At 55.7% G+C, this 27,109-nt stretch overlaps 2 protein-coding genes and 1 long non-coding RNA gene across 7 annotated transcripts in view; 2 read left to right on the forward strand and 1 right to left on the reverse strand.

The window, feature by feature from the left end:
* CUNH6orf132 (chromosome unknown C6orf132 homolog) overlaps positions 1-9,655 on the reverse strand; it is a 31,568-nt gene extending 21,913 nt beyond the window's left edge. For all 4 annotated transcript variants that reach the window (XM_037052665.1, XM_037052658.1, XM_037052653.1 and 1 more), the window contains exon 1: positions 9,485-9,655. In XM_037052665.1, coding sequence (XP_036908560.1) covers positions 9,485-9,629 — 145 coding nt within the window. In that variant the 5' untranslated portion in view covers positions 9,630-9,655. The remainder of the gene's footprint in view (positions 1-9,484) is intronic.
* On the forward strand, positions 9,611-25,445 carry CIMIP3 (ciliary microtubule inner protein 3). 2 transcript variants are annotated; one of them, XM_037052688.1, is made up of 3 exons: positions 9,611-9,822; positions 11,685-11,840; positions 25,130-25,445. In XM_037052688.1, the coding sequence occupies exons 1-3, from the start codon at positions 9,628-9,630 to the stop codon at positions 25,439-25,441; spliced, it is 663 nt and encodes a 220-aa protein (XP_036908583.1). In that variant the 5' UTR covers positions 9,611-9,627; the 3' UTR covers positions 25,442-25,445. The 2 variants fall into 2 exon arrangements, with proteins under 2 accessions (XP_036908583.1, XP_036908592.1); XM_037052697.1 differs by lacking the exon at positions 11,685-11,840.
* Positions 25,446-26,354: 909 nt separating this feature from the next.
* LOC118991481 (uncharacterized) overlaps positions 26,355-27,109 on the forward strand; it is a 30,800-nt gene continuing 30,045 nt past the window's right edge. Inside the window, exon 1 of the long non-coding RNA XR_005067423.1 lies at positions 26,355-26,365. This is a non-coding gene — a long non-coding RNA (uncharacterized LOC118991481). The remainder of the gene's footprint in view (positions 26,366-27,109) is intronic.

A 27,109-nucleotide genomic window follows, 5' to 3' on the forward strand; every position in this document is an offset into this window, starting at 1 on the left:
TTAGATCTGACAAAGCTTGGGGGGCGGGCGCTCTCCGCGGTGGCGGGGTGGGGCGGGACCGGCACCCTCTCCCAGGCAGAGCCAGTCTCTAATCTCCGCGAGGTGCTGGGGGGCTGCCGCCGAGTAGCCAGGGCATTAACGGCTCCTGTGAGGGTGTCTCGAGGAACTTTACAAACAAGCAACTCAGCAAGGTAATCACTGTAATAGTAGAAATAATACAACAATAGGTAAAACTTACGGAACAGTTTTAACAGGCCTGGCATCGTACACGTTATTCATTCATTCCTTTAACTCTCAAACCAGCCCCACTGCAATGTGCACAGTCGTCATCCCTGTTCTACAGGCGAGGAAACTCGGGCACAGAGAGGTCGGAGACCCTGCCTGAAGCCTCGGAGCAAGTGGAAAAGCTGGGGTCTCTGGTCCACTGCACACACTTCTCCCAAAGTGGGGTTTCCTGATCCCACTGTGTACAGGACCCGGAGGGGAGGGCGGGGCCTCCAGGGGCAGGGTCGGGGAGGCTGGGAGGAGTGGGAGGTGAAGCAGCTCGCCCAGGCCCATGCGGGGATCAGGGCGCAGCCAGGTCTGACCCACACACAGGCAGGCCCTCTAGACCCCTCAGACTCCATGACTCAGCCTTGACTACCGGAACTTTTCGGTGGGCTTATGGCTGTTTTCAGCAGGGAAACCCTTTCTAAGAACACGTCATCGAAGGGGCGGGGCTGTGGTGGGGGAGGGGTGGGAGGCCCAGGTGGCTCCCTCCACACTTGGGCACTTCTTGAAAGTCCAGTTTCACTTCCCTGTTCTAAGGTGTGGCTGGGGGTCAGGGAGGGAAAGGGCGCAACCGCAGCAGGGTCGGAGGGAGTGGTGTGGGGTGAGAAAGACCTGGGGACCATTGCTGCCTTTGAAGAGGCAGGAGACCACGGGCCCAGGACCCCAGGCGGGCGCTGGACTAAGCGAGAAAACAGATGCACCCGCACAACCCCAGGAAGGAACAAAGTCTTGCAGACACTTTGATTTCAGCTCAGGGAGACCAGTGTCAGACTTCTGACCTACAGACCGTAAGATAATAAATGTAGGCTGGTCCTCCAGGGTTCAAGGCCAGGACTAGGGTTTTCTGAGCCTCCAAGTCAAGGTCCAGAATTAGACAGAAAGGCAATCGAGTCCAACCCTGGGGATGTTCCCGTGGAAGTCAGCAAACTGCAGCGGGACCGCAGTGTAGGGACAGGAGAAGGGGCCTCCCTGAAGAGCAGCCCCTCCTCAGCGGAGAGGTGAGGGAGGGCCAGGCCACCTCTGAGGAAGGAAGGGATGGTGAGGAGGGGAGGGGGGACAGAGAGGAGGCTGGACAACTTGCCCTCTGAGGACCCAATGAGGCTGCTCAGCCAGAGAAGAGGGGCCCTGCCCTCACAGGGTCTTGTCCACCCTGAAACTGGGAAACGCCCCCAGGGGTCTGCCTTCCCACCGGAAGAGTCCGGTGGGGGGGGGGGTCGGGGTTCCGAGCTTGTGGCACAGAACAGAGAGGCTGCTGAGGAACGTCTGGTGGGACTCAGAGGGCGGGAAAGAGCCACTGTGGACCCTTCCAGAGAAAGGGGGCAGGCACCTGGGAGAGGCCCCGGGAGCGTGGCCGGCAGGCGGGGAGCCCTGGGAGACCCCGGAGCAGGGTCTGAGCACAGTCTGAGCCCCAGGTGGGCCACAGCCCTGTCGAGGTAGAAACTCAAGCTATCTGCGAATTCGTCTAAAAGTGACCCAGTGGTAAAGTAGGAGAAAATCCAGGTCCGCCTCCCTGTACTCGGACGGGATCATTAAAAGAGTCCCGATCCCCCCCCCCCCAATGAAATCCTTTCTGATGGGTTTGTGCACAGGGTTCCTTACAGGTGGTGCGTTTCTCCCTCATAGGTCGGCAGGAAACGAAGGCAGCTTTGCCTTTATTTCCACTCCCTCAGAGACCTGAGTTCACATAAATACCACCTCATATCCAAACACCTGGTTCAAAACGAATTCCGGGGCCTCGCCTGTTTCAGCAGGAAGACCTCACCTCAGACCTCAGCCTGGGGCCGCCGGCAGCGCCCTGCCTGCCAGGCCTCCTTGAGGAGAATCTGACTCCCCCGTTGGCTTGAGGGGTTTTCACGTGGTGACTGCGGGTGTCTGGGCTTGGGGAAGGCCGCAGCCCCCCAGCTGGAGGGGAGGCTGGACGTGGGGTGAGGTCAAGGCCCCAGCGTAGGTTGCAAGGATAGGGAGCTCACCTGAACTTCATTCACTTCCAGTCCCTGCTCCATCACTTACAAACTGTGGGGCCTTGGGAGTGTCACTAGTTCCCTCTGAGGCAGTGTCCCCCTCTTTGTCGGTGTGAGCAATGGCCCCTACTGGGTGGGCTGGTGTGAGGCTGAGTGAGATCAAGTGTGCAACAGGTTGGTGCAGCACCTAGCAGATAACGTGTGCTCATTAACAGGGCGGCTGCTTATTGTCATCAAGGGTTCGGGCTGAGCCTGAATTAGGCCACGTCACTGGCAAAGTGTGTGTGAACCTCTGTACCTGGGAGGCAGGTGGCCCTTTATTCTCTTCTCAGGGGGAACTCGGAGTGGGCACCTGAGGCCACCCTCTTTGTAGATGAGGACTCGAGACCCAGAGTGGGTGGGGCTGGCCAAGATCACAGGGCAGCAGGGGTGCCAAGGCCCATACAGGGTCCCGACCAGTAGTGCTGGGCTCCAGGCACAAATATCAGGGCCTTACCTGCATCGCATGGCTCACTGCCTCTCCCCAGCAGGGCCGACCTGGTTCTCTCCATCTGGGGCTGTGCGTGTCTGTGTGTGCACATGTGTGTTAAGTGGCAGGGGGAATGGCCAGCTTTGGGGAAGCTGAGAGCTGGGCACAGCGCCCTTTTCTCTCTTCTCCCCCAGAGAAGGACCCCCCACCAGGTCTTGGGCCTTTCTTTGCTCACAGAGTTCAGGGTTGAAAGCCTGGGAAAGGGCTCCTGCTCCCCAACCCCAAAGCTGCCCCTGGGTCTCCACGGAGCCTGGGGTCTGGGACGGTCATTTAGCTCTTTCCCCAAATCCTAAACAGGTCCAAACTAGGAAAATATTGATAATAAAAATGCAAATGTCTAACATGTATTAAGCTTTCGTATGAGTGAGGCACTATCCAAGTATCCACAAACCTGTTGGGGAGGTACATTTATTATCCCCACTTTGCAGATGGAAACTGAGGCTCAGAGAGGTCAAGTCCCCTGCCCAAGGTCCCATGGGTGGTGAGTAAAAGGGACCAGGATTCAAGCCCAGGTATCTAACTCTCTAATCGGCTTCCCTCTGGCATTAGCCATCTCGGTGGGGAAATAACGTGGGGACCCAGCAGCCCTTCCCTTGGTCTCCAGTGCTTCCCGAGTGAGACTGGAAAGTGGGTGAGGCCCCGCGGACACACAAACCCAGGAGTCAGAACCCCGGCTCCTCCATGCGACACCTGCGGCTGGGAGCACTTTCTCAGGCTGTGGGGATACTTACTCCTATTTTGCAGGAAGCAGCCCAAAATCAGGGGAGGGAAAGAAGCTAGCATGACGAGATGAAGGCTGGGGTGATGATGTACAATCCCAAATTGCTGGGAGCCCCCAAATGACCCCAGGAGCGCCAACCACCAGTCTGATTGGATTCTAGGGACTTAGGAGGGGTGGGGCTTTAGCTGGAGGAGTTTGTTGCTTGGACCCAGAGTAACCCAGAACCCCAAAACAGACCCCCACCTGTAGCCCACTGGGATGGAGCATGCAATCCTTGGCCACCAGGGGACCCCCAGCTTTTCAGGGAAGCAGTTGGAGGGGGGAATATAAGTGTGACCCACAATGGCATTAATAAGGCTCTTTATTGCTAATTAACAGGTCCACAGGACAGGAACCTGAAAAGGCCAGTCTGTCCCAGCAAGTTCCAGCAGGCCTCGCCCTGGCACTAGACAGAGTTCTCTGTCCAAGGGCAGAGGGGACGCTGAGGGCTGGGCTGGGGTGGGGCAGGGAGCCACAGAGCAGACGAGGGGGAACAGGCAGGAAGGAGCCTTGGGGGCAAGAACTGAAGCCAGGAACACACAGCAGAGAGGCCCTTTGCTTCCCAGCCCGGACCGGCCTGCTACTCAAAGCAGGATCTGCGGCCCTGCCCACAGTCTTCACCTGGGAGCCGGTGGAAAGTGTGGTCTCCCTCCATCTCCAGCTGCCGGTCAGAATCCGAGCCTGCCAAGGCCCCAAGGCGCACTGACCTCTGAACTGCCCTGAGCCGGAGTGACTGAGTCCTCTCACCTGTATGAACCTTCTTAGCCTGTTTCCTCAATTGAGAAAACATGCGCAGTTTTTAGCATGGTGCCAGGTTCAAGAAATAACTGATAATGATATTATTGTTATTAATTTATTGGCTGGGAGAGAAGGGGCACCCTGTAGCCTGTCTGCACTGGTCAAGGAAGGGTCTGTCTTTCTGAATTGAACTGTGGAGACAAGAGGAGCTTATATAATGGGGTGGCAGAAAGGGTGTGTATGTGTGTGCTAACTACCAGCAAACCACAGCACACCTCCAGGGGATGGGAATAAACAACAGACTCTTTCACACCCTGCGCTGCACAGGTTAGCTCTCTGAAGGTGGGTGCCAGCCCCGCTCTGGCGGGAAATAGTGGGTTGGCCAAAAAGTTCATTTAGGTTTTTTTTCATACGATGGCTCTAGTAGTGCTTAGTTGTCTTTAACTTCATTTGAAACAATTTTGTTAGATTGTATTGTGACAGCTGTCATATCAGCATGCATTAAAAAAAACTTAGCAAAACTGGTGAATTTTGGGGCAGCCTTTTTAATATTGAATATGGAAGAAAATGCATAACAATTTCAGCATATTACGCTTTATTATTTTAAGAAAAGTAAAAATACCCTGGCTGGCATGGCTCAGTGGATTGAGCACTGGCCTGCAAACCAGAGTCACTGGTTCGATTCTCAGTCAGGGCACATACCTGGGTTGCGGGCCAGGTCCCCAGTAGGGGGTGCACAAGAGGCAACCACACGCTGATGTTTCTCTTCCTCTCTTTCTCCCTCTCATCCCCTCTATCTAAAAATTAATAAAATCTTTTTCTAAAAAAAATTTGTGCAGTGTATGGAAAAGGTGCTGTGACTGATGGAACATGTTAAAACTGGTTTGCCAAGTTTCTTGCTTCTACTGTCATTCTGGCCAAATAATTCTTTGCTGTGGGGCTTCCTTATGCACTGGAAGATGGTTAGCAGCACCCCTGGCCTCTACCCACTAGAAGCCAATAGCAGGAGATGGCCGACATACTCAAAATATCCAAATCAATAAAGTTATTGGTGAAAATGAAAAACGTGTCTTTTATTTTATGGAAAAAAATCATGTGGACTTTTTGGCAAATCCGATAAAGGCTCAGCTCCTGGGGTTCAAGGCTCCCCGCCCTTCAGCCTGACCTGAGACCCAGGTGTGGGGATAACAGAACAGGCAACCATCCTGGGGAGCACTGGGGCTCTCCTAGTTAGGAGCTGGTCACAGTTCCTACACATTTATTTGGAACCTGCAGGAAGTTAGGGGGAAAGAAAATGGCCCACCTGCCAGCCTGGCAGATTACGGATGTGGCTCAAAGCTGGGGAAGAAACCCCGGGATTCTCAAACCCTCTAGTACAGAAGAATCACCTAGGAGTTGGCAGAAATCCAGACCCTGGGCCTCAGCCCAGTGTTCTGACTTCAGGTGCCTGAGGTGGGACTCCAAGAATATGCATTTTAAATAAGTGTTTTAGGTGGTTGTGACAAAGGTGATTTACATTTGGAGGGGAAAAGACAGTTTCCTGGCGAGCCTGGTGTCCCTTGGCTGGGCTGGGGTGGCAGCAGCATGGCTCAGTTAACCCCAAAGGCAAGGGACTGTTCCAGAGCGTCCGTCTCACGCTGCTCCAGCTCAACCCTCATCTCAGGATTTGAAAGACCCACCTCTGCTTTCTCGTGCATTAAAAAAAAACAAAAAACCAAAAACTGTGGTGCAGCCTAAGGCCCTTCCTCGGAGGGCGGGGGAGGCAGGAGGCTTAATTAGGGCTGCGACTGCATTAAGTGAAGCCCTTAAGTGAAGTACTTTTCTGGAATAAATGTTACGGAAATTCTTTAAAGAAAAATCGATCTGTCACCACCTTCACACGACTTTGCATTTTCCCCCTTGCACCCAGCCTACCTCTGTGCAAACAGTTTCACGTGGCCGTAGCCACAGGGCCAGCGGCTACTCCTTGCTTCACACACACACCCTGATTTCCCCTCTTCATCTCACCACCTGCTCTCCAAGGGCTGGATACCACCAGCATGGAAGAGAATGTCACAGACCCAGGGACCCGGTGAGACCTCAGGATGGCTCTTCGTGCCTCAGCCCCCTCTGGTCTACAGCCGTGTGAGGAAGAGGAACTGAAGCAGGCAAGGGCAGGCAAGGGCAGGCAGTGCTTGGGGTTGGGGAGGAACGGACAGTAATAAAGGGCCGGCTGGTAAATACTTTCAGCCTTGTGGGTCAGAAGCTTCTGTTTTTCTGGTTAATTCTGCTACTTAATCCTGCCACTGTGGCAGGAAATTTGCCATAAACAATATGGAAACAATGGGCAAGGCTGACTGTGTTCTAATACAACTTTCTTTACAAAAACAGGCCATGGGCTAGATTTGAACCAGGTCCGTGATCTGGCAGCCCTTGCTCTAGGGCATTTCTCTGTAATGCTCTTCAAAGCACTGCCACCTACAAACCGCACGCAGCTGTCTATAGGCAGACCGGACGCTACCCCCACTTCACAGAAGAAAAAACTGAGGCCCAGAGAGTGGCCAGTCCCGTTATTGACAGAGACAGGACCCCAAGGCAGGCCTGGCATCTCCATTGCATCATAGAATCCCCAACACTGGTCCCTCCCATCACCAACTCCAAGTACTCGTCCTGCTCAGCAGGGAGCAAGACCTCTGCCACACCCACCGGCACCTGGGGAGACACCCCAGAAGCACTGGAGAGCCATTCTGAGGGGTGCACAGTGTTCCCCAGCCTTCCGTGTTCGGGGTGCAGCCGGGCTGAGTCAGCTGGGGGCCAGCCCAGCCCAGGAATGGGAGGAGCTGCCCCAGGTTCCAGGTCTGCCCGGGCTGGTGAAGGCAGCAGCAGCTGGCTGAAGGTGACACCAGCCAGCCCCCATTCCTCTCACCAGGGGGAATGAACCCCACCAGCAGCCAGCTCAGTGCACTCACAAATGAGAAGTGTGAGTGTGGCGGAAGGGGATGAGGTGGGCAGAGGCAGTTCTCAGGTAGATGCCCTCTCAAGTCAAATTCACCCTTGAACTACCTTCCGAAAAGCCGGTTCAGGAAGCTGGCTAGGAGTGTGGCCCCTGAAGCCCACCTGCCTATGTTCAAATACTGGCTCTGCCTCCTGAGCGAAATGTTGGGGTGATGGAAATGTTCTAAAACCGGATTTTGGTCAAGTTTCACAACTCTGTAAGTCTACCAAAAAGCATTAAAGCATACATTTAAGAAAATCTTGGTGTGGCCGTTTAAAGCTGTGTGATCTTGGACATGTCACTCCACCTCCCTGTGTCTGTCTGCTCATCCGCCAAACAGGAATAACAGTTGCCGTATCAGAGGCTGGATGAGGACTCGACGAGTCAACACCAGGACTTTAGAACAGTACCTTGCACCTACCCGGGTCAATAAATGCTTGCTGCACAGGCGAGGGGAGGTGTTTGGGCCTCAGAGAGTTACCCTTGGCCGCACACGTGTATTTGTATGTTTCTAAACCGACCTCCAAACCACCCAGCCCCTCCTAGCCTTTGCTCCTGCTGTTTGCTCTGCAGAATGCTCTCTGCCCTTCCCGCTCAGCTCACATTCCGGATGCAATCAGAGGTCACCTCTCCTCCCTGCTCCTCCTGCCCTTGATCTTTTATAGCAAAGGCTTGAAAGGTGGAGTGGCCCACGGTTAACGGTTCACCCACTGGTTTGGGATCCTCAGGCCCGGGGGAGGCGTCATCCTGTTCGCCCTCCTCCTGCCCCGGTGGCTAGTGTCCCACGGTGACAACCTAGGATTGATTGATTCAGTGCTGAACTGAATCCTATAGCAGGGGCTGAGGCCATAACGTCCTCTGTGGGTCTGCGCACGGTGGCCATAAAGGTCCGTGAAGGTAACGAACGGGGGTGACGATGAAGCTTAAGGTGAGCTACAGCACTGACGAGGGACCCTCCTTGGGTCTAGAGCCCTGGATCATAGGCAACCCCTGCCCCCAGAAGGTTTCCTTTTTCTTACAGAGGGTCCAAAACGCAGCAAGAGGCAGCGAGAAGGTGACCTACAGCCCTCTAGAAGCCAGGGGCACGGGGCACGGTGTTTCCCCGTGTCTGCAGAGAGGAACCTCAGGGGCAGGTTCACAGTCAGGAGGGGCTGTCCTGGCCTGCGCTGCCCCAGCCCTGGCTTCCCGATCGAGCGCGCGGGCCGCCCGGGCCGGTAAGCGAGCCGGTGTCTCGCACAGGCTGGACTTCTGCTCGCCGCAGTGCCTCCCGTCGGCTTTCCCGGGCCTCCCCCGTGCGGGGCCCAGAGTGTGAGCGCCCAGGCAGCAGCCCCTCTCTTTGTCTACCTATGACCCTGGGAAAAGGGGTGCGGGGGTCCTGGAGGGAAGGGAGAAAGCAGGAGGAAGGTTGAAGGGNGCTCTGACGAGGGACCCTCCTTGGGTCTAGAGCCCTGGATCATAGGCAACCCCTGCCCCCAAAAGGTTTCCTTTTTCTTATAGAGGGTCCAAAACGCAGCAAGAGGCAGCGAGAAGGTGACCTACAGCCCTCTAGAAGCCAGGGGCACGGGGCACGGTGTTTCCCCGTGCCTGCAGAGAGGAACCTCAGGGGCAGGTTCACAGTCAGGAGGGGCTGTCCTGGCCTGCGCTGCCCCAGCCCTGGCTTCCCGATCGAGCGCGCGGGCGCCCGGGCCGGTAAGCGAGCCGGTGTCTCGCACAGGCTGGACTTCTGCTCGCCGCAGTGCCTCCCGTCGGCTTTCCCGGGCCTCCCCCGTGCGGGGCCCAGAGTGTGAGCGCCCAGGCAGCAGCCCCTCTCTTTGTCTACCTATGACCCTGGGAAAAGGGGTGCGGGGGTCCTGGAGGGAAGGGAGAAAGCAGGAGGAAGGTTGAAGGGGTCACCCCTAGCCCTCAGTTGTGGGGGGCACTTCTGACTCCACAGCATCGCAGGGGGAGGAGGGGCGCCCCACAAGCCCCAGGAAGCCTTCACGCGGCACAACCCTAACTTCCAGACAGAGGGAAAAGAAACACCTGGGAAGAGGGACTTGGATCCGACGAGGACCGCAAAGGTCTCCGCCTTCCCGCAGGGAGGGTCCCCTCCTTCGCGCGCCTCTGTCCCACGGCCCTTTCCCAGAGACGCCCCGCGGGGCCGCCTCCCCCTCGCGGCAGCTGCTCGGTGGCCGGTTCACAGGTTCGGACGCGTCCCTCTCCCTCCGCGCGGCGCCCCGCCGAGAGTCCAGAGCTCCCCCGGGCGCACTTACCGAAGTCCCTGGTCCCCTCCTCCCGGGCCTCCTGGGTGAAAATCCAGGGGGGATTGGTCGCGTAGAGGGAGGTGGCGTTGGGGTTGGCGTGCTTCTTGCCGAAGATTTTGCTGAAGGTGCCCTGCACCGTCTGGTTCTTCTTCATGCTGCCGCAGGCCGCGCGGGCACCGGAGGAGGACCGGCCCTCGGTGGCCCGGCCCTGCCCCGCACTGAGCCCCGCACCGTCTCCCCGCCGCACTCTACCGGGCCATGCTCCCTGCAGTCCTCCCCGCCCGCGCGACGGGCGACAGGTGGTGCGGGCCCCGCCGCTCGCTTGGAAATGCGAGCTACCTGGACAGGTAAGAGGCTGCGGCTGGGAGGGGCCCCGCCCCGCGGCCGCCCAACTCCCCCGGCTGCATTCCTGCCCGCCTCCGTCTACAACAGGCCATTGTTGGCTCGGCCCGATGGGCTGAGGACCTCGCCCGGCCCGCGCCCCGCCTGCAAGAGGGGCCGCCCCCTCCCCAGTCTCCTCCTGGTCCTCCCCCACCCCCTGCTCCCGGGGGGAAGGAGGCAGTGGGCAAGCCCCTTGCTTCTAAGGAGGGTCATGACTAGGTTGGCGTGGGAAGGGCACTGTGCCCAGCGCCGGGGACACGGCTGGCTAGAGCAAGCCGAAGGGCTCTAGGAGCCCCCGAAAATGGATATAACGAAAGGCCCCCAAGAGAAACAGGCGAGCCCCCGGGGGAGGGGCGGAGGGGTGGTGGGTAGCAATAAACTAGCTTCCCAATCTGATGACAGCGGTGGAAAATATCTTCGCTGACAGAGCTCCAAAGAGAATGTAGGATGACTAAGTCTTGGCATTTTCTGTGTATGTCAATTTTTTTTTCTGTAAAGTTAAGTGAATATAATTTTTAGAAACTCAAGATGGGTCCATCCCACTTAGGGGTGGGTTCACTTTTCAGGGAAATGAGCTGCGGACCTTCCAGGTGCACAGAGGGGGCGGGGCGGGGGGGGGCGCCACCCTGGCTGAGGTTGGGGTGGCTGTCCGCTTTGGAGGGTCGGAAGAGCACCCCAGGGCGGTGTGAAAGATGCTGAGGGGGGAGAGACGGGCCACAGCGTTAGATTGTGATGCTCTCTGGGCAGCAGAGGGGAAGGCTAGGGGCTGGGGACCAGTCTCAGAGCGTGGGTGCGCTGGAGGGGCAGCAAGGCTGTGGTTCCCCTTCTCTTTCTCCCGGGCGGTTGGAACTGTATCTCTTTGCGCCAAAGGCATTTCCTCCTCAGCTTTTCATTTTGAAAAAATTGAAAGACCAGTAAAATGCCCACCCGTATTCCTTCCTCCTGGGCTCACCCATTGTTAACATGCTGACACATCCGCACCCCTCTCCACACACACTTTTTCATTTTGCTGAAGGTTAAAAGTTGTGGATACCGCGGCTCATCTCCCCACCCCAACCAGTATTTCAGTTCCCACCCCCTAAGAATAAGGACACCCTCCCAAGTGACCACAACGCAGCCCCACACTCATGTGTCACACTGACTCACTATTATCACCTCCCAAAATATTGTTTTCATTTTTTAATCCACAGTCTAATCAAGCCTCACACATCCCATTGCTTGTCATGCCCCTTTAATCTCTTAATTTAGCACAGCCCATGTCTTTGTTTATTTTTAATGACAGTGACCTTTTTGAAAAGTCCCCTTGACCTGCTCCAGTGCTAATGGGCAGAATGAGTCGGACCTTCGAGATGGTGGCTGCGAGGTGCTCCCAAAAGGTTTTTGGTTGGAGCCGCTGGTGGCCACCCCTGTCCCACCCCACCCACCACCGTGGCACTCTTGCAACCCACTCCCATTTACTCAGGGAGCATCTGCGGAGGCCTTCCCACTGCCCAGGGTCGGGCCCAGGGCCTGCGTATGCGGGGGTATCAGAGGAAGAGAAGTCCTACTTCCAGCATGGAGGATGTCGGGCCTCATCCGGGAGATGAGGTTTTACATGGTTCAAGGTGGCAGGCCACGACAAGGACTAAATATAAAATAGTGATGGCTGTCACCAATATGGTGGGAATTCACAGGAGGGGAGGTCAGTGTGGGCTACAGAAATCCAGGAAGGCTTCTTGGAAGAATTAAGATGTGAGCTGGCCCATGAAGGATGACAAGGATGATAACAGAGAAGGGAAGCAGCTCATCCCAGGGCATGCGCACATACCCATGCCATCCATTCCTCCAGGCCCCTACCTCTACATCATGGTTCCTCCCGCTGCCTACCCGGGAAGGGCACAAGAGAACCCCAGCCGCCCCATCACGCCCTGGACATCCTCACAGCCCAGCTGAGTGCTCTAGACACAGGCACAAGATGAGGGCTTCTTTCTCTGAGACCTCTGAGGTAAGAGGTCCCTCCCACCTTGGGTAGCTCCTGGGTTGTGACACCCAGAATCAGCCCCAGCAGAGCCCTCATTGAGTGGCTCCATTCATGTGCCACTTCCACTGTATAAGTAACATTCTCGAGAACTGCTGTGTGCCCAGCCATGGGCTGCAAAGGATCTGGAGAAATCAAAGGCATGGCTCCTGCGTTCAAGTTGCTTTAGTCTGTTTGGAGAGATTAAGAGTGGGGAGGTGAATGAAGAGGAGGAGACTAACAGTGGGTCGGAGGTTCAGAGGAGCAGCAACCAGCCTGGGCTGCAGGACCCGGGGAGGGCGTGTGGCAGGTGTGAAGGCCTCTGCAGGGGCTCAGGACAGGGGGGCTGGGAAGCAGGGAGTAGGAGGGAGGTCCCAGCAAGGCTGGTGGGGGTGGGGGGAGGCTTAAAGAGGTCAGCTGGAAAGATCATAAACAGCTCAAATCGTCCACCTGGAAGTGACTGATGAAGTAAATTATGGCGTATCCACACATTGGAATAACAATGCAACTAAAAATGAGTGAGTCAGCCGACTGTGTCCAGTTATCTTCAAGATAAACTGATGAACTGTTGACAAAACGGTGTGTGTAGATGCTACCATTAGAGGCAGGATAAGAATGATCTTATTTGTTTTTATTGGCGCAGAGACTCTTTGGAGCTGTCCATAAGAAATGAATAAGTGTTTTCTGGGGAGTGGAAGTTGGCGGGGGGACTGGGAAAATGGGGGGGATAGACCTGGGAGGGAGAATTTTCACCAAGTGCTTTCTTTATACTTCTAAATTTTTAACCTTATAAATATATTTCTTATTGAAAAATTAAAGCTCTCTGGCAAGGTGGCTCAGTTGGTTGGAGCATCGCCCCATACTTGATCCCCAGTTGGGGCACAAATGGGAGGCAACTGATGTTTCTCTCTCTCTCTCTCTGTCTTTCTCTTGTTCTCACCATCTCCCCCCCCCGCCACCCCCTTCCTCTCTCTCTAAAATCAATAAACAGATCCTTGTGTGAGGGTTTTAAAAAATTAAAGAAAAATAACTAGAAATAAGAGTTTAGTCTAGAAATGTGGTCCATAAACCAGCAGCATTTGGGTCACCAGGGATCTTACTAGAAATGGAGACACTCTGGCCCCATCCCAGACATTGGGCAACCTCTTTGGGCCTCAGTTTGTTCATCCGTAAAACAGTCTATTAATTTAAGGTCGTGATGAGTTTCAGTGAGCTGGTGTGTTAAGGCAGCCAGCAGAGGATCTTTGTTTTCACAAGATCCCCACGTGATTTCGGAGCATAAGGTCTGAGAAGCTCTGGCTGCCGGGAGCAGGCAAGGGTGACCGGTAACAGCTATGTTTGGAGGGTGTTCATCTGAGACCTGGGTGAAGGATGGATGGGAAGGAGCGAGTGTAGTCTCAGGGGCTAAGGGAAGCGGCTTAATTCGTTAGTTAATTGGGCAGTCAGGTGGTTAGTTGATACAAGCAGGAGGGGATGGCGACGAACTTGTGTGCTGGTGGCAGAAACAGAGAGAGCGGAGCTGTTAGTTTGTGGGACATTTTGTAGAAGAAAGGAAGGTAGACAGCCTGCACGCAGGAGGAGGAGTAAAAAGGCCCCTCTGAGTCAGCTCCCTCAGCTGCGGCATGGGCACCGCACGGCCCCTCCTAGGTGCCATGAAGACTAGACGAGACAGTGGACAGGAAGTGCCCAGGACGGGGGCACTCCTTGAGGGCTTTTTCATTTCTCCACATGTGTCATCCCCTTCACAAGCGGTACACAGCTTGTACGAGGTATTTTGGGATGGGAGGAAAGGGGAAAGCAGGGCGCCGTATGAGCACCCGAAGGGCTTGAGCCTGCAGTCGGGGGTCAGGGCCCTGCCTGCCCTTGCACACTAATTTCACCTCAGTTTCACTCCCATGTTGGTCGGGACTCTCTGGACAGCCTGGGTTCAGGGGGACTCCAGGGGGAGTCTCCAGGGGGAGTCTCTGGACAGCCTGGGTTCAGAGGCGAACAGAGCCCCCCATGCACCCCCAACTGAAGTTTCACCCTGTCAGCCTGGCAGCTTTCAGGGCCAAGTTCCCTGGGGCAGGGTTGGGGCCTACTCCTTTGTCCAGCTCAGCACCCTGTGCAACGTGCTGCTTGGCCCTCACTCCATCTAATAACAACACCTGACTCCTGCCCCCCAGGAAAGAAACAGCCAAATAGCAGGCTCTCCTGGAAACAGCCCAAAGCCCAATCCTGTAATTAAACCTCTGCTCCGAAATTACTTAGTAACCTTTAAGAGCCAGTTCTGGAATGTGGGGTGGGATTAGGGCCGGGAGTGGCAGTCTCCCCCGAAACTCAGGCCTCTGTCAAGTCTGTGGTCTTTTCTTCAACAAAGCCAAGTGCTCCTGGCTGGGAGAGCGCACTCTGAGTCAGAGAAGGGCCAGCTGAGAAGTCCTAAGAGTCACCTTCATCATCCTTCATCATCACCCCAGGTCTCTGCAGCTAGCTCTCCACCGGCCAACGTCATCCCACTTCCAGGTGATACCGAGCTGCAGGTCCTCTTGTCCAGCTTCTTGTTCCAGGCAGCAGATGCCTGGTGCCACACCAGCTCCTGAGTCTGCTCCTGTGGCCTGCAGGAGGGTGGGCTCTAAGCCCCCTCGGCATTCCTCTGAGCTGAGGAAATCTGACTAGTGTGGACTCCTACACCTTGACAGGGGGCTTGGGGAAGTCCTTACCTGCTACCCAAAGAGTGGCCATCCAAAGTTCAGCCCTTGTGGGGAGGGGTGTTTGGAGATGCTGGAGAGAGACTCGTTTCCCTGGTAACTGTGGATTCTGTCAGTGGGACCATGATGTGGTAGGAGAGGTCCTTGCAGGGGAGTAGGTTTCAGTTCTGACGAGGCCGCTTGGCAAGGATGTGACCTCGGCTGAGCTACCACCTCTCTGAGCCTCAGTTTGTTCATCTGCAAAACAGGGGCTGTGAATGGAAGGCAGTGATGAGACTCCGCGAGACAGTGGGGTAAGGTACCCAGCAGTCTGACTCACGGTCCGAACTCAGCACCTGCGCGTTCCAGTGCTAAACAGAGAATGTGAAGACAGAACAGAGGCCTTGAGGGGCTGCAAAAGAGCGTAGACAATTCACCAAAGAGCCTCAAGAAGGATAACTCAACCGGGGTTGGGAGACAGGCTGGGACAGGTGCCCACAAGGTCACCTTGACCACCAGGCAAGTGTGTCCCATTATAAGACACATTCTGCAATCTGAAATGAGGCGTGTGTGTTTTTAAAAAGGGAGTGTTGTGTACAAACACCAAAATTCTGTGCAGACTGCAACTATGAACACTGAAAGCACAACTGTGAATGGGCAGGAGTAGAAGGAGAGGGACGGTGGGTAAGGTTCGGTTGGAACGCCAGGACACCCTGTGGGGGTCTTTACTTTTTAGCGTCTGCCCTGTTGGGAGAGCACTTGTTTTAACTTAAACTCTACAAATAACAAAGAATGTAGGTGAACATGGAACACATTTTCTTGTTTTCAAAGAGCACTGGAGGAGGGACCTAGAGACATGGGTTTTCATGCCACCTCCGCCACTCACCGCCTGGAAGACCATGGAGCCTTCCTGAGCCCCGGGCTCTCCGCCTGCCGAGCAGGGTGGTGGGATCCAGCTCCAGGCCTGCTTTCACATCTGGCTAAAAAGCGAGGTGGCAGAGCAGAGGCAGCACAGCAAATGCCTGGCACTTCCTGTGCGAGGAGGCTGTTTCTGGTTCTGAGGAAAGAGGCGAGAAATGGAATGACGAGGTAGCATTTCCTGGGCACAGCCATCTCCTGTGTCCAGGCCCTGCACCGCACTGGGGCTGTGGGAGCTTTCAAACTCAGGAGCCGTCCTCGCCATACAGGGATCGGCAGCGCCCCCCACACCTGTCACGGGTGTTGGAGACCAGCGCTCGAATGGGACTTGGAGCCCCCGGAGCACTTCTGTGCGACTCATCCTGAGTCCGCTTATTTCTCTCTCTATCTCTCTCATGAGACCTGGGAAGAAAAGCAGCCACGTCCACCACTCACTGAGCATCTTTCTGTGTCAGGCATGGGGCCAAGTGGCTGTGTGCAGGAACCGCTGCTGTCAAATCGGCCCCTCCAGGGAGGGGGCAGGGCACCCATTTTGCAGGTGGAGAAAGGAAAACTCTGAATGGTGTTTACTCACGCTCTGTAGCCAATCAGTTCTGCTCTCAGGAATATGCCTCCACCCAGGTTCATAGTGGAACGTGATGTCCGTGTGGACGTGCTGTGCTGTTTGGGGGGATGAGGAATTGGAGGCACCTGGGGGTCCAGCCCCGGAAGAGCAGAGGCATGCGGCGCGGTGGACGCACTCTGTGGACTACACGAGGGCTGGAAGCAAGGACCCAGAGGCTCGTACAGCAACATGGATGCATCTTACCACAGCAGGGAGCAGTCAGGATGAGACCTAAAACACACAGTGCCACTTATGTAAGTAAACAGGACCATAAACAAGGCCTGCATACAAAACAACAATGTGTATATTTTGCAAGAACATACATGAACAAGAAGATACTCATTAAGCTTGTTGGCCAATTAAGATTGGTGGCCTCTAGCTGGGGTGGGTGGGGAATGTGGTTGGAGACTGCAGATAAAGGGGAGAAATTAATACAATGAGAGAGGAGGCTCTTATGTACCCATGAATCGAGATGTGTGAATAACTCAGCCTCCTGTACTTGAGGTTCAACAAAGGAAAAATAAGTAAGGATCAGAGAGGTTAATTAATTTGTCCAAATCACACAGCAGGTTAAGTGGGGTGGAAGGAATGTTCAAGCAACCAGGCCTGCTTAGTAACAGGACAGTTAAATCCACCTGTCTGCACCCCAACAATAGAAAGGGCAGGAGAGGCGGAGGCTGTGTGGGTGGCCAGGTGTCCAGTGGGTGGTCAGTGGATCGTCCTGTGAGCCAAGCCAGCCCTGAGTCTCTCTAGCTCTCCTCATCCTTCCCAAACACCCACTGGGCACTGTGCGTACAGGTCACAGTTCTTACCTTCCAGGAATTTTGATGATAAATAAAATCTGGTCATGCCAGGACTGTGGCGTGAGTCAGAGAAAGGGGCTTCCAGGAGGTAGGACTGAGTCCATGCCTTTTGAAGGTTAGAAATAATAACGCCATAACTCTTAGCACCTCCCTTTCGGCAAGCCCTGCTCTGAACTCCCGCGGCCTTCACAGCAAGCATTCTGGGTAGCTTCTTTATCAGCCTCATTTTGCAGATTAGGAATTGAGGCACCTGAGAGGTTAATGATTGGTAAAGGTCACACAGAAAGGAGAGCTGGGATTTGAATCCAGGCAGAGTGGGTCCAGAGGCCTTGATCTTAGCTTTCTGTGATTTACAAATGAAATGAGGCAGATAAGGCTTGACTAGGCCTTCAGGCCTTCCTGGAGGAGGTGTCCCAAGCCACTGCCTCTTGTGGTTCCCACAGCAAGGGTGATGCAGCCAGAGATAGGGACCCTTCTGGCAGGGCCCAGCCCCCTGGTCAGTCGGGGGGCAGGGGTCTTGCCTGAAGTCCTCAAGAAGTGATTCAATTCCCCCTCCATTGAATGTCCATGATGGAGAGACCTAGCATCTTCAGGGTACAGAAATCTGAGGCCCAGAGATGAGACGGAGCTTATCTCAGGTCACCCGGAACTCTCACCCAGCCCAGCATGCCAGCCCCTCTTGGGCTGAGACGGAGTGTAACGTGTGTTAACTCATGGTGCCCTGTTCCCCCAAAATGCCCCTGCCCCGGCCTCCCAGGCTCCTTCCTGACAGCTCTACTGGGCCCTGGGCTGGGACCCAAGCCACTTTCCCCAACACCAGAGATGCTGGTCACTGCTCCCAGAATGCCTGCTCCCACCTCCCCTCCCTCTTCCAGGCAAGATATTGTTGCCAGAGCCTCGGACATCCCCTATCAGAGGAGCCAGCAGGGCCAGCCCTGCTTGCTGCTCCTCCTCCTCCTCCCTCCCAGCCTCCCCTCCTGGCACCTCCCGGCACCTCCCGGCCCCTCCTGGCCTCCTCAGAAATTAGGGGTTATTACCATCAGGGTGTGAGATGGGAGCACAGTGCACAAGTCATCAACACCACAACTTCCAACCTGCCTGTGGGCCCCAAAGTCCACTCCATAACCAATAGTCAGGGCTGACACAGTGTCAGGAAGGAAAGCAGTGCTGGGCCCAGCCCAAGCCAGTGTGGCGGAGGGAAGGAAGTCACCAGCTTGCTCTGTTTCCACCCCCGCCCCTAGGCCTTCCCCCAGCCCCCACCCTTCACTCAATCCCAAGAAGCAAGCAGCCCAGGTCTCTTTACATGTGGGATTCCTGACACATTCCTGGGAGGTGCCTACCAAATCTGGTGTTGGGAGGTGGCACCCTAGGGAGGAGGAGGGGACAGGATAGCCTGCCTATTCAGCACTCCCCCATCAGTCCGATTCCCACCCACACATGATCATCGCTAATATTTATTGTGTGCTTACTCTGGGCCAGGTACTGTCCTAAGAGCTTGTCCAGCTCTATTACATAGGGACCTGTAGTCCTCATTTTACACATGAACAAGCAGAAGTACCAAGAGGTCAATTACTTACACAGCTAGTAAAATATTAGATCCAGGATTCAGGCTCCAAGAGCCTGCAGTCCCATCTTCTATCCATTTACTGACCATCTGTCTGTCTACCCCCCCCCCCCGACGGCCAACCCACCCAGCCACCTGTCTGCCCATCTATCCACCCATCCCTGCATCTCCTAACCCCCTTTTTGAAAAGGTCCAGGAGAGGGAACAGCATATGCGAAGGCTCAACGGCAGAGAGCAGGGTATGTTGAAGAGATTAGCTGCTGCATGGAGAAAAGACAGCAAGAGATGAGGCTAAAAAGGTGAGCAGGGCTCAAATCAAGAGGGACCACCTATTTGCCATCTGTCCATCTGCCCACACTGTGCCCATACACTCTCCCACTTGCGTTCCTCCACCCACCCACCCGTCCATCATTTCTGTAATTTGGAGGGCAGACAGAGAGAGAGAGAGAGAAAGAGAATGGTGAGGTGGCTAGGTACATTGCCTCCCTGCTGGTGGTCTCAGGACCTGCTGGGAGCCTGGGGGAATCAGGACTTCTGGAGGTACCTAGGTAACTGGGATGATTTTCTCCTCTCTTTATTTACTTACCCCACTACCCACAGTTCATGGGGCCTGGGAGGTTGTGGGAAGGTGAAATCACAAGTGGGTCATTGTCAAGGCTAAAAGTAAGACCCTTCCAGGCCTTGAAACTTCAGCTCCCAGCCCTACCCCCATGTCTCTTAGGAAGACAGAAGGAATTGTGTTGTCAGAGAGACATCACAGTGTCACTGCCCACAAAAATTCCCCCACCTTGGCGCTCCTGGAGCCTCCCAAGAGACCCTGGGAGCCCCGGAGCCCCCGACCACCAGCAGTTCCACCCACCACTAGGAAAGGCCCTGCTCAAGGATGAGCCAGGTGGGATGTCATCACAGGGCTAGATCGGGGCAGCCCAAGGCCACAGGAAGTTTGGTGGGCAGGAAGGAGTAGGAAGGCCCCTGGCCCACCTGTGTAGCTAGGAGCTGGGGGCTGTGTACAAAAGGCTTGGGGGCCAATATCACTGCCCAACTCTTGTTCCCCGGCTGTAGGGCCTGGTGGGAGGCAGGGAGTGGGCCAACATTTAACTCCACTGATTCTGCTGCCCCTTTACTTCCCCAAAATACTTCCTGGACTCTCGGTTTACACTACCCTTTCTCATAGCTAAAGTTTATTTTATTTTTTAAAAAGATTTTATTTATTTATTTTTAGGGAGAGGGGAAGGGAGGGAGAAACAGAGGGAGAGAAGCATCAATGTGTGGTTGCCTCTCATGCTCCCCCTACCGAGAACCTGGCCTGCAACTCCCAGGCATGTGCCCTGACTGGGAATCGAACCAGGGACCCTTTAGTTCGCAGGCCAGCACTCAGTCCACCGAGCCACACCAGCCAGGGCTCATGGCTAAAGTTTAGAGTACATGAGAGGTCTGGGTACTTTACATAAAATATCTCATTAAATCCTCATAAAATACATTCTATAGTTACTCCCACTTCCCAGGTGGGAAAACCAAGGTCCAGAGTATTATAAATATCAAAATATCAGCTACCCAGAGGGTGGTGGGTCTGGATTTGAACTCCAGGGCCCCACACCACACAGCTCCCTGAGGCAGCTGAGGCCCCACCTGCCGCTCCCCACCTGAGCCCTTCCGAGACCCTCTACCAGCACAGGCAAACACGCTCTCACGAAGGCTCGGGAGAGGGTGCTCAAAACCAGGCTGAGGATAATTACCATGCCCATTTTGCTTGCACTGTTCCCACAGGCATCGCACCCCACAGCAAGCCGATGATGTAGATAACAGACTTATTATCCCCATTTTGCAGATGAAGCAACTGAAGCTCAAAGAGGTTCAGCCACTTGGCCAAGGCTGCCTGACCTGTAAGGGCAGAGTCAGGCCTTCACCGGCCAAGGCCTGGCCCATTGGGCAGAACCAGGGGCCCCTGGCGCTTAACCAGAGGCCTCACCCAGTGCAGTCTGCATTTCAACAGGGAGGAGGCCTTCTCCCAGAGTGAGGCGCTGATGATGGAACGTCAGGCACGGGCCAGGCTGGTGATGAGCCAGGGGGCCTGGAGTATTTGAGAGGACCGAGTGTCTTCCCCAGAAGTCCTGTAGTAGGTGACGTATGAGGTTTTCTGACCCTACCTAGAAAGCGCCAGTCTTGAGTCACCCTCTTCCTCATTCTAAGCCCTGGTATGAAGGGCAAACACATGCAAGTGTCTTCTGAAAGGCCTTGCTGGGCTCTGCCTGCCAGCCCGGGCGGGGGCTGGGGGCGTCCTGCCTGGGTTCCTCCTTTTGGCTCTAGCTCAAACCCTAACTGAAAATAGGAAGGGGCTGTTGGGATCCTCCACGTGCCCTTTAAATTTCATTGTTCCCTGTGGAATGGGAGGTTTAAGCCCAGGATGCAGGAAGCAGGGAGGGGAGAGGGGGGCTCCCTCAAAGCTGTAACCGAGGGTTGGCTTCCTCAGTCTCGGCACTACCGCCTTATTCGCTGGTCTCCGTGTGGGGCTATCTGTGCATCGTGGTCCATTTAGCAGCATCCCTGGCCACCACCCACTAGGTGCCAGCAGCACCCCCCAAGTTGTGACAAGCAACCGTGTCTCCGGGATTGCCAAATGGCCCCTGAAAGAAAAACCCGTGCCAGTTGTGAACCGATTTTCTAAAGTCGCACACATACCCACCCCCCCACCCCCCCACACACACACACTCGCACACGAGCACTTGACAGGGAGGACCTGACTGGGGAGGAGATGGTTAAATGAAACCAGATGTCAGCTCAGAAAGTATGCAGTCCAGCCGCACCCTCCTTCCAAAGCTGCCTGTGCTGGGCCCTGTGATGGGGTGTTCTCCACCCTCTGTGGCTAGTCACCGGGGGCCTCACTCAGCCCCTGGAAGGGGCAGGGCCAGCCTGAGGTTCCCCGGAGCTTCCCTCTCCTCCTCCTCGTTTGCCTTGCCCAGTGTCTTCCCTTCCTCCTTTCTTTCTTCCTTCTCTTTGTCTTCTTACTCATTCTGGAGACTGTCCCAGTTTCTGTGAGGGCCGAGTTCCTGGATGTGTGTGGGGCCCTGGGTCCCCCCACCCCAGGGTCCTGAGTGTTGCAGCAGCAGCAGCAGCAGCAGCTGCCGCAGCAGCTGGGACCTAGGGGACTGGCAGGCCCAGGGCCATGAGCCCAAGCCCTGCGGGAGCCGGGGCAGGGAGGGAGGAGGGTGTTCACTTCCTGGTTCCTGTGCTAACTGGTCATGAGTCTCGGGATTTCTGCAAGGTTCTCATCCACCACCTCACGACCTGCGGGACTCAGGAGCCCTGGGCCTCAGTGTCTGCATCTGAAGGGACACAGGGCGGGACATCTCAAATGGCTCTCAGGAGCTTTTGCAGAGCTGAGGGGTTAGTGCCTGGCACTCGAGAGACGCTCAACTCTGTTAATAAAGAGCATTGCCCTTCCTTCTGTGGGGTCTCTGGTAAGACCCCCAACCATTCTGAAAGCAGCTGCCTCTGTTACTCCTGATACCAGCCTCCTAAGCCCCAGGTGCAGGGTTCAGGGGCCAAGACTGAAGAGTGGGCTGGGGATGAGGTGCAGGCAAGGGTTGGGGCTTCTACAGTCCCTCCCCCCACCCCCCGCCACCCCCCATCTCCATAGCCACAGGCTGAGCTCTACCGCAATGCCTGGAGGGCAAGAACCCCACATCCTCAAAGTCCACTTAACAAGGAGAAACCCGAGCCACTTCTGCAGCCCAGGAAAGGGAAGATTCTGTTGGCCCGGCTGCCCGCCTCAACGCTGTGGATAAAATCATGGTGGACTCTGTAGCAGTGACTCTCACTGCCCTCGGGCCATTAACAAGGACGAGGGACATTTTTCATCTGGCACTACTGGGAGGTGGGTAGAATGAGTGAAGACCAGGGATGCTACTAACCATCCTGCAAGGCTCAGGACAGCCCGCACCGCAAAGAATCACCCAGCCCAGCCCTGGCTGGTGTGGCTCAGTTGGTTGGAGCGTTGTCCCATAACCCAAGGGCTGTGGGTTTGATCCCCGGTCTGGGTGCGAATAGGAAGCAACGAATCGTTGTTTCTCTCTTTCATTGATGTTCTCTCTCCTCTCCTTTCCCTCTAAAAGTAATGGAAAATGTCCTCAGGTAAGAATAAAAAAATAAAAGAATTATCCAGCCCAAAATGTCGACGATGCTGAGGGTGTGAAGCCTTGCTCTACAGGGCTTCCTGTGTGCACCTGTGTTCCTATTTGTGATGTCTGTGCTACTTGCACACCCAGAGTCTGGCACACAAGAGGGATAGTTTTGAATGAATGAATGGAGCAGCTATTGTCACTGCCTCATCTCCTCTAAAAGATGGTAATTCATAGTATGAACCTTGCCTTTCTCAGTGCATCGTCCCGTCTGTGCAGGGCCCAACAACCCAGAACCAAAATCCAGCACGCGGAACCCCAGTGTTCTAGCCAAATTGGGCAATCCAACTGCCTGGCCCGCCAGTGAGCCTGGGGGTTGTGGATTGTGAAGGGCCACCTCCACGGCTCACCTGCCACCCAGCACACCTGGCAGCAGGTCAGCGAGGGGTTGGGACGAGGGCAGAAATGACTTGGCATGCCCTGCCCCCACAGTGCAGTGGGCACGGGATGCATCATGGAGTATAGGGTGTGGGCCTCAGGGTCAGCCAGGCCTGGGTTCAAGTGCCAGCCCTGCTTTTTACCAGCCACAGGACCCTGAACAAGTAACTAACTTCCCTCCTTCATTTTCTCCACTACAAATGGGATTACTGGTTAGTACCTGCATGCAAGGGTTAATGCGGGGCTTAGAAGAGATAATCCATTTACTCTGGTGCTGCACTTGGGACCTTTGGTGTCCACAACCGTCACCATAGCTCATTTCCGGTGCTTGCCCCTCTGCTTGCGACCCTGAACCCCAGGGCTGAGCCTGGAAGGGTCTGGAAGGCTGCTGAGCACCGTCCCTGCCCCTCTCCAGCTTGGCTGTGTGCCAGTACCAGGCTAAGCTCCAGGGACCCAGCGGTGACTGGGACGTGGACCTGACCACCCAGAGTGGTTCGCAGGCTTGTGGGAACACTGGCAGGAGCCCGGAGGGCCCCCGTTTGGGAATAAAGTGAAGCGAGCACAGCACCCGGGGCCAGATGTAAGGAAGCATCACTGTGTCCTTGCAGGACTCTGAGAGTGAGCACCTCCTTAAAATGATGTGCCTGCCTCCCCCTAGTCCCAGCCCAGCAAAGGTCACATCACAAGAGGAGTGAGTGCCTGAAGCACAGAGGAGGGTGGGTGGGGGCAGGGGCCCCAGCACCAGAGGCCTGGAAGGATAAGAAGAATTTGGAAACACAAAGCTGAGGCACATACAACGTACTGGGTAGGAATATGTAGGAGTAAAGACTGCCTTGAGGAAGCCCTGGGCATGTTTGAATTGTGTGAATAGTTTGTAAGTTAAGCACAAAGGAGCGAACATTGTGAGGGAGTGCCAGGGATTTCTTTTGTAAAATGGCGGGGTCTCAACACCAGTAATTCTGCACCTAGTGTTCCCTCCCAGCCCCCTGGGGGCCATGTCCCATCCCCACAGACAGGAAACGGGCCCCCCTGGCGGCTGTAGCTTGGGAAGCAGGCCAGAGACAGCCTGTGTGCTGGCGTGGCTCCGGAGGCCCCCAGTGACATGGCCCCCAGTGGCTGGGGGGCAGTGGGGGCTTCAAAAGAGTCAGAGGTCGGTCAAGGAAGGTGACAACAGAGTAAGGAAGCATCTCAGGACAATGTGAAAAACATGGCCATGGGTCTCCCGGTGGGCCCGCCTCCACCTCTGACTACCCAACCAGGCCCCGGTGGCCACGGCGAAAGGTACTGTCGCAGCAGGCGCTTAACAATGAGAGGCATTCTAAAATGGAACGAGCGACTGGTTAAGGGGGGAGCACCCCTCATCAGAACTCAGTTCACGGGAACCGATGTTCACTGTGTGCTCGTAAATACTTCAGTCTTGAGTAAACATAGGAATGGGGTTTTGGAGGCTGTTATGTCAAGGATAAGGGTGAGAGGGAAAGACAGAACCTCCCCTGTGACAGGGAGGGAGGGCGGGCCAGGCTGGGGAGGCCTGAGCAGAGGCCTGGAGGCCTGGGAGGACAAATGGTCAGGGGTGACAGGAGTTGACCCCGCAGATGGTAAGGCTGGGACGTAGGGTGTGGGAAGCCCCGTCCTGAAACGTCTTGCCTTCCAGGCTGGGGGCTGTGGGCTCTCTGCTCTAGGTAGCAGAGACTGAGAGAGACTTTGGGGAGGACAGCCACGTGATGTGGCCGTTAATGAGGAAAAACGAGGGTGGGAGTGTGACGCACAGACTGAAAAGAAAGGCAATTAGGAGGCAGGAAGATGGGTGGAAAGCTGGGTGGCCCTGCAGAAGAGAAGAGGGGTGCTTGGCTGGAGTGGTGGCAGAGAGCAGGAAGAGGGGGGCCAGAGGAGACGTGGAAGGACGGTAGGGGTGTTTGAGGACAACCCCCGGCTCCCAGCCTCTGACTGCGCCGAGGCCTCTCAGAAGCAGCTGGAGGTCTGCACTGCCAGGGCGGGTCAATGAGTCTTGAAGGTTCTGCTCAGAGGTGTCTGGCTCCACAGCCAGCAGAGCTGTGCTCCTGAGTGGCTCTGTGGGTTCTGATCAGTGGCCCTTACCCACCCCTGCTCCTGGCCACAGCCGGTGAAGTCCAACGCCCCAGCTCTCACCTTCTTTTTTCCTCCCAGGATGCACAGAAATCCTCAGCACCCAGCTATGGGCCAAAGACACCATCAGGCAAAAAGATGAAGGCTCCCCTGTCCCGGTCATGGAAGCAGGACCGTGAGCAGACTCTGGCGGCAGCTTATGTGCCGGTGGTGGTGGGCCAGAATTCGGACAAGCTCAGGTTCCATTTCTACAGCTCCCAGTGCTCCAACTCCCTGAGCCCCTTCTACACCTTGCAGAAGCCCTTCTGTGGCTACCTGTACCACCGAGACACCGACCACAGCCGCAAGCGCTTTGACGTGCCTCCTGCAAATGTGGCTTTGTGGCGTTCCTAGTCCCCACCTGCTCCCTTGACCCCCAGGGTCCCTGGGTCTCGGGCAGTGGACCGTGCTTGGGCTAGGGCAGCTGGGACAAGCCCACTCTCAACACTGGCTAAGGGAGTTCTCTCTCTTCGACAACAATTAAAGTTTGTTCTTCCTTTCCCTGGCATCTGAACAGGTGACTGTGAATGGGTAAACTGAGGCCATAGGGGTGTTTTACAGCAAGGTCACGTCCAGAGAGGTCTGAAAACTTGGAAGGACTTGACTCTGAGTCCCCTCCCCCCCAAGAGAAACTCCTGCTTCCCTTCAGAGTCTCTGCTGGTCGTACCCTCCCCATGGTCCAGGCTGGGCAGACCCGCCAGAGACAAGAAAGAGACACATCAGCTGACCACACCCCCTGCTCTCCACGAGGGAGCAGCCCCTGGAGCATGGGGAAGTGACGTAGGGCATGAGCCCCTCCTCGAGGGGCCTCCTCTCCAGGCCAGGTTTTATATAAAACCGCCACATGTGACTTGCTGTTTATTGATGGGGGGTGGGATGGGATGGGTCTCTCATCTCAAGTGTTTCCTCTGGTCCGGAAGAACTGCCTCCAAGGTTACTTAGGCTCATGGGCCGTGGTTCTTGGAAAAAGGGGGTGAAAGCAGAGAGTACCTGACCCACAGTAGCGGCCTGAGTGAGTCCCTGGTCGTGGTCAATCAAGGAACCGTGGGATCTGGACGAGCTTTGACCCACCCGTGAGTGCCGACAGTGGGCCTCTCCTCCCGTTCCACAGTCTGCAGCTTCACGACGGTAGCTTGAAATTGGTTGTGGGAGTGATTGCGACATGGAAGTCAGCAAACACATACAAACTGTTTCCTTTTGCAGAGAGTCAGTGAAGGACCCACCAGCACTGAGTGGGTCTAACTGGTTTCATTTCTCAGGGTCACAGCCCATCCTGCCGTGGAGTGTGCTTCCAGGGCACGTGAGGTTGGGGCTGATGCGGGACAACAGGGCAGGGTGTCTAGGGGCTCCACAGGGAGCCTCTGTGGTGGCCCGGCCTCCCTGGAGCCTTGTCCGAGAAGATGCTGGTAAGGAAGACCCGTGGCCCTCCTGAGGATTGCCCGACCAGCCTGGAATCCGGGGGTTTTGCTTGTTGTGGGCTCTCTCTCAGTTAGAGGTTTTCCTTGGATGTCTGGGGATCTGGGCTGGAAACAGGCCATCTGGCATCTGTGCCTGGGCGCTCCTGCCTGGTGCTGGGTATTTGAGGAGCTAGCACAGGAAGGAGCTGCAGCGGGGTGTGTCTCACTCGTCCCTTAACTCCCCAAATTCCAGAGCAGCCCTTCTGCCTTCCTGAGTTGTGCCCAGAGGCCAGGGCTTCTTGGGTTCTAATCTCCAGAATAACCTCTGGCCAGGGTCAGAGGGCACAGGGGCCCCAAGATGCCTGTCCTGCTGCCTGGCAGAGGGCATCTGGGGAGGCGATTGCTTCTTCCACAGACTTTCCACCAGTCCTTTCAGGGCACCTTCTGCCCTTGAAACCGGGGGCGGGGCGGGACAACCAGGTTTGGGGTCTGTGCTGCCTGTCATCGCCACTCAGCCAAAAAAGGAGAGACAGGGACTGAGTTATGATTGCTCTCTCATTAATAGTAGAGGCCAGCAGTCTGAGAAGGTGGAGGGTAAAAACCCTCACATCCACCTTCCCTTGAG

Source organism: Sturnira hondurensis, unplaced genomic scaffold, assembly GCF_014824575.4.
Source record: "Sturnira hondurensis isolate 20B ecotype Veracruz unplaced genomic scaffold, ASM1482457v3 Scaffold0000880, whole genome shotgun sequence".
Lineage (NCBI taxonomy): Eukaryota > Metazoa > Chordata > Mammalia > Chiroptera > Phyllostomidae > Sturnira > Sturnira hondurensis.

Bases quoted from the DNA above. Each gene is read 5' to 3' on its own strand.
- CIMIP3 (XM_037052688.1), top strand. From the start codon at position 9,628: ATGCTGCCGCAGGCCGCGCGGGCACCGGAGGAGGACCGGCCCTCGGTG. The intron at 9,823-11,684 runs GTAAGAGGCTGC...CCATTCCTCCAG, and splicing joins AATGCGAGCTACCTGGACAG to GCCCCTACCTCTACATCATG. The intron at 11,841-25,129 runs GTAAGAGGTCCC...TTTTCCTCCCAG, and splicing joins CTTTCTCTGAGACCTCTGAG to GATGCACAGAAATCCTCAGC.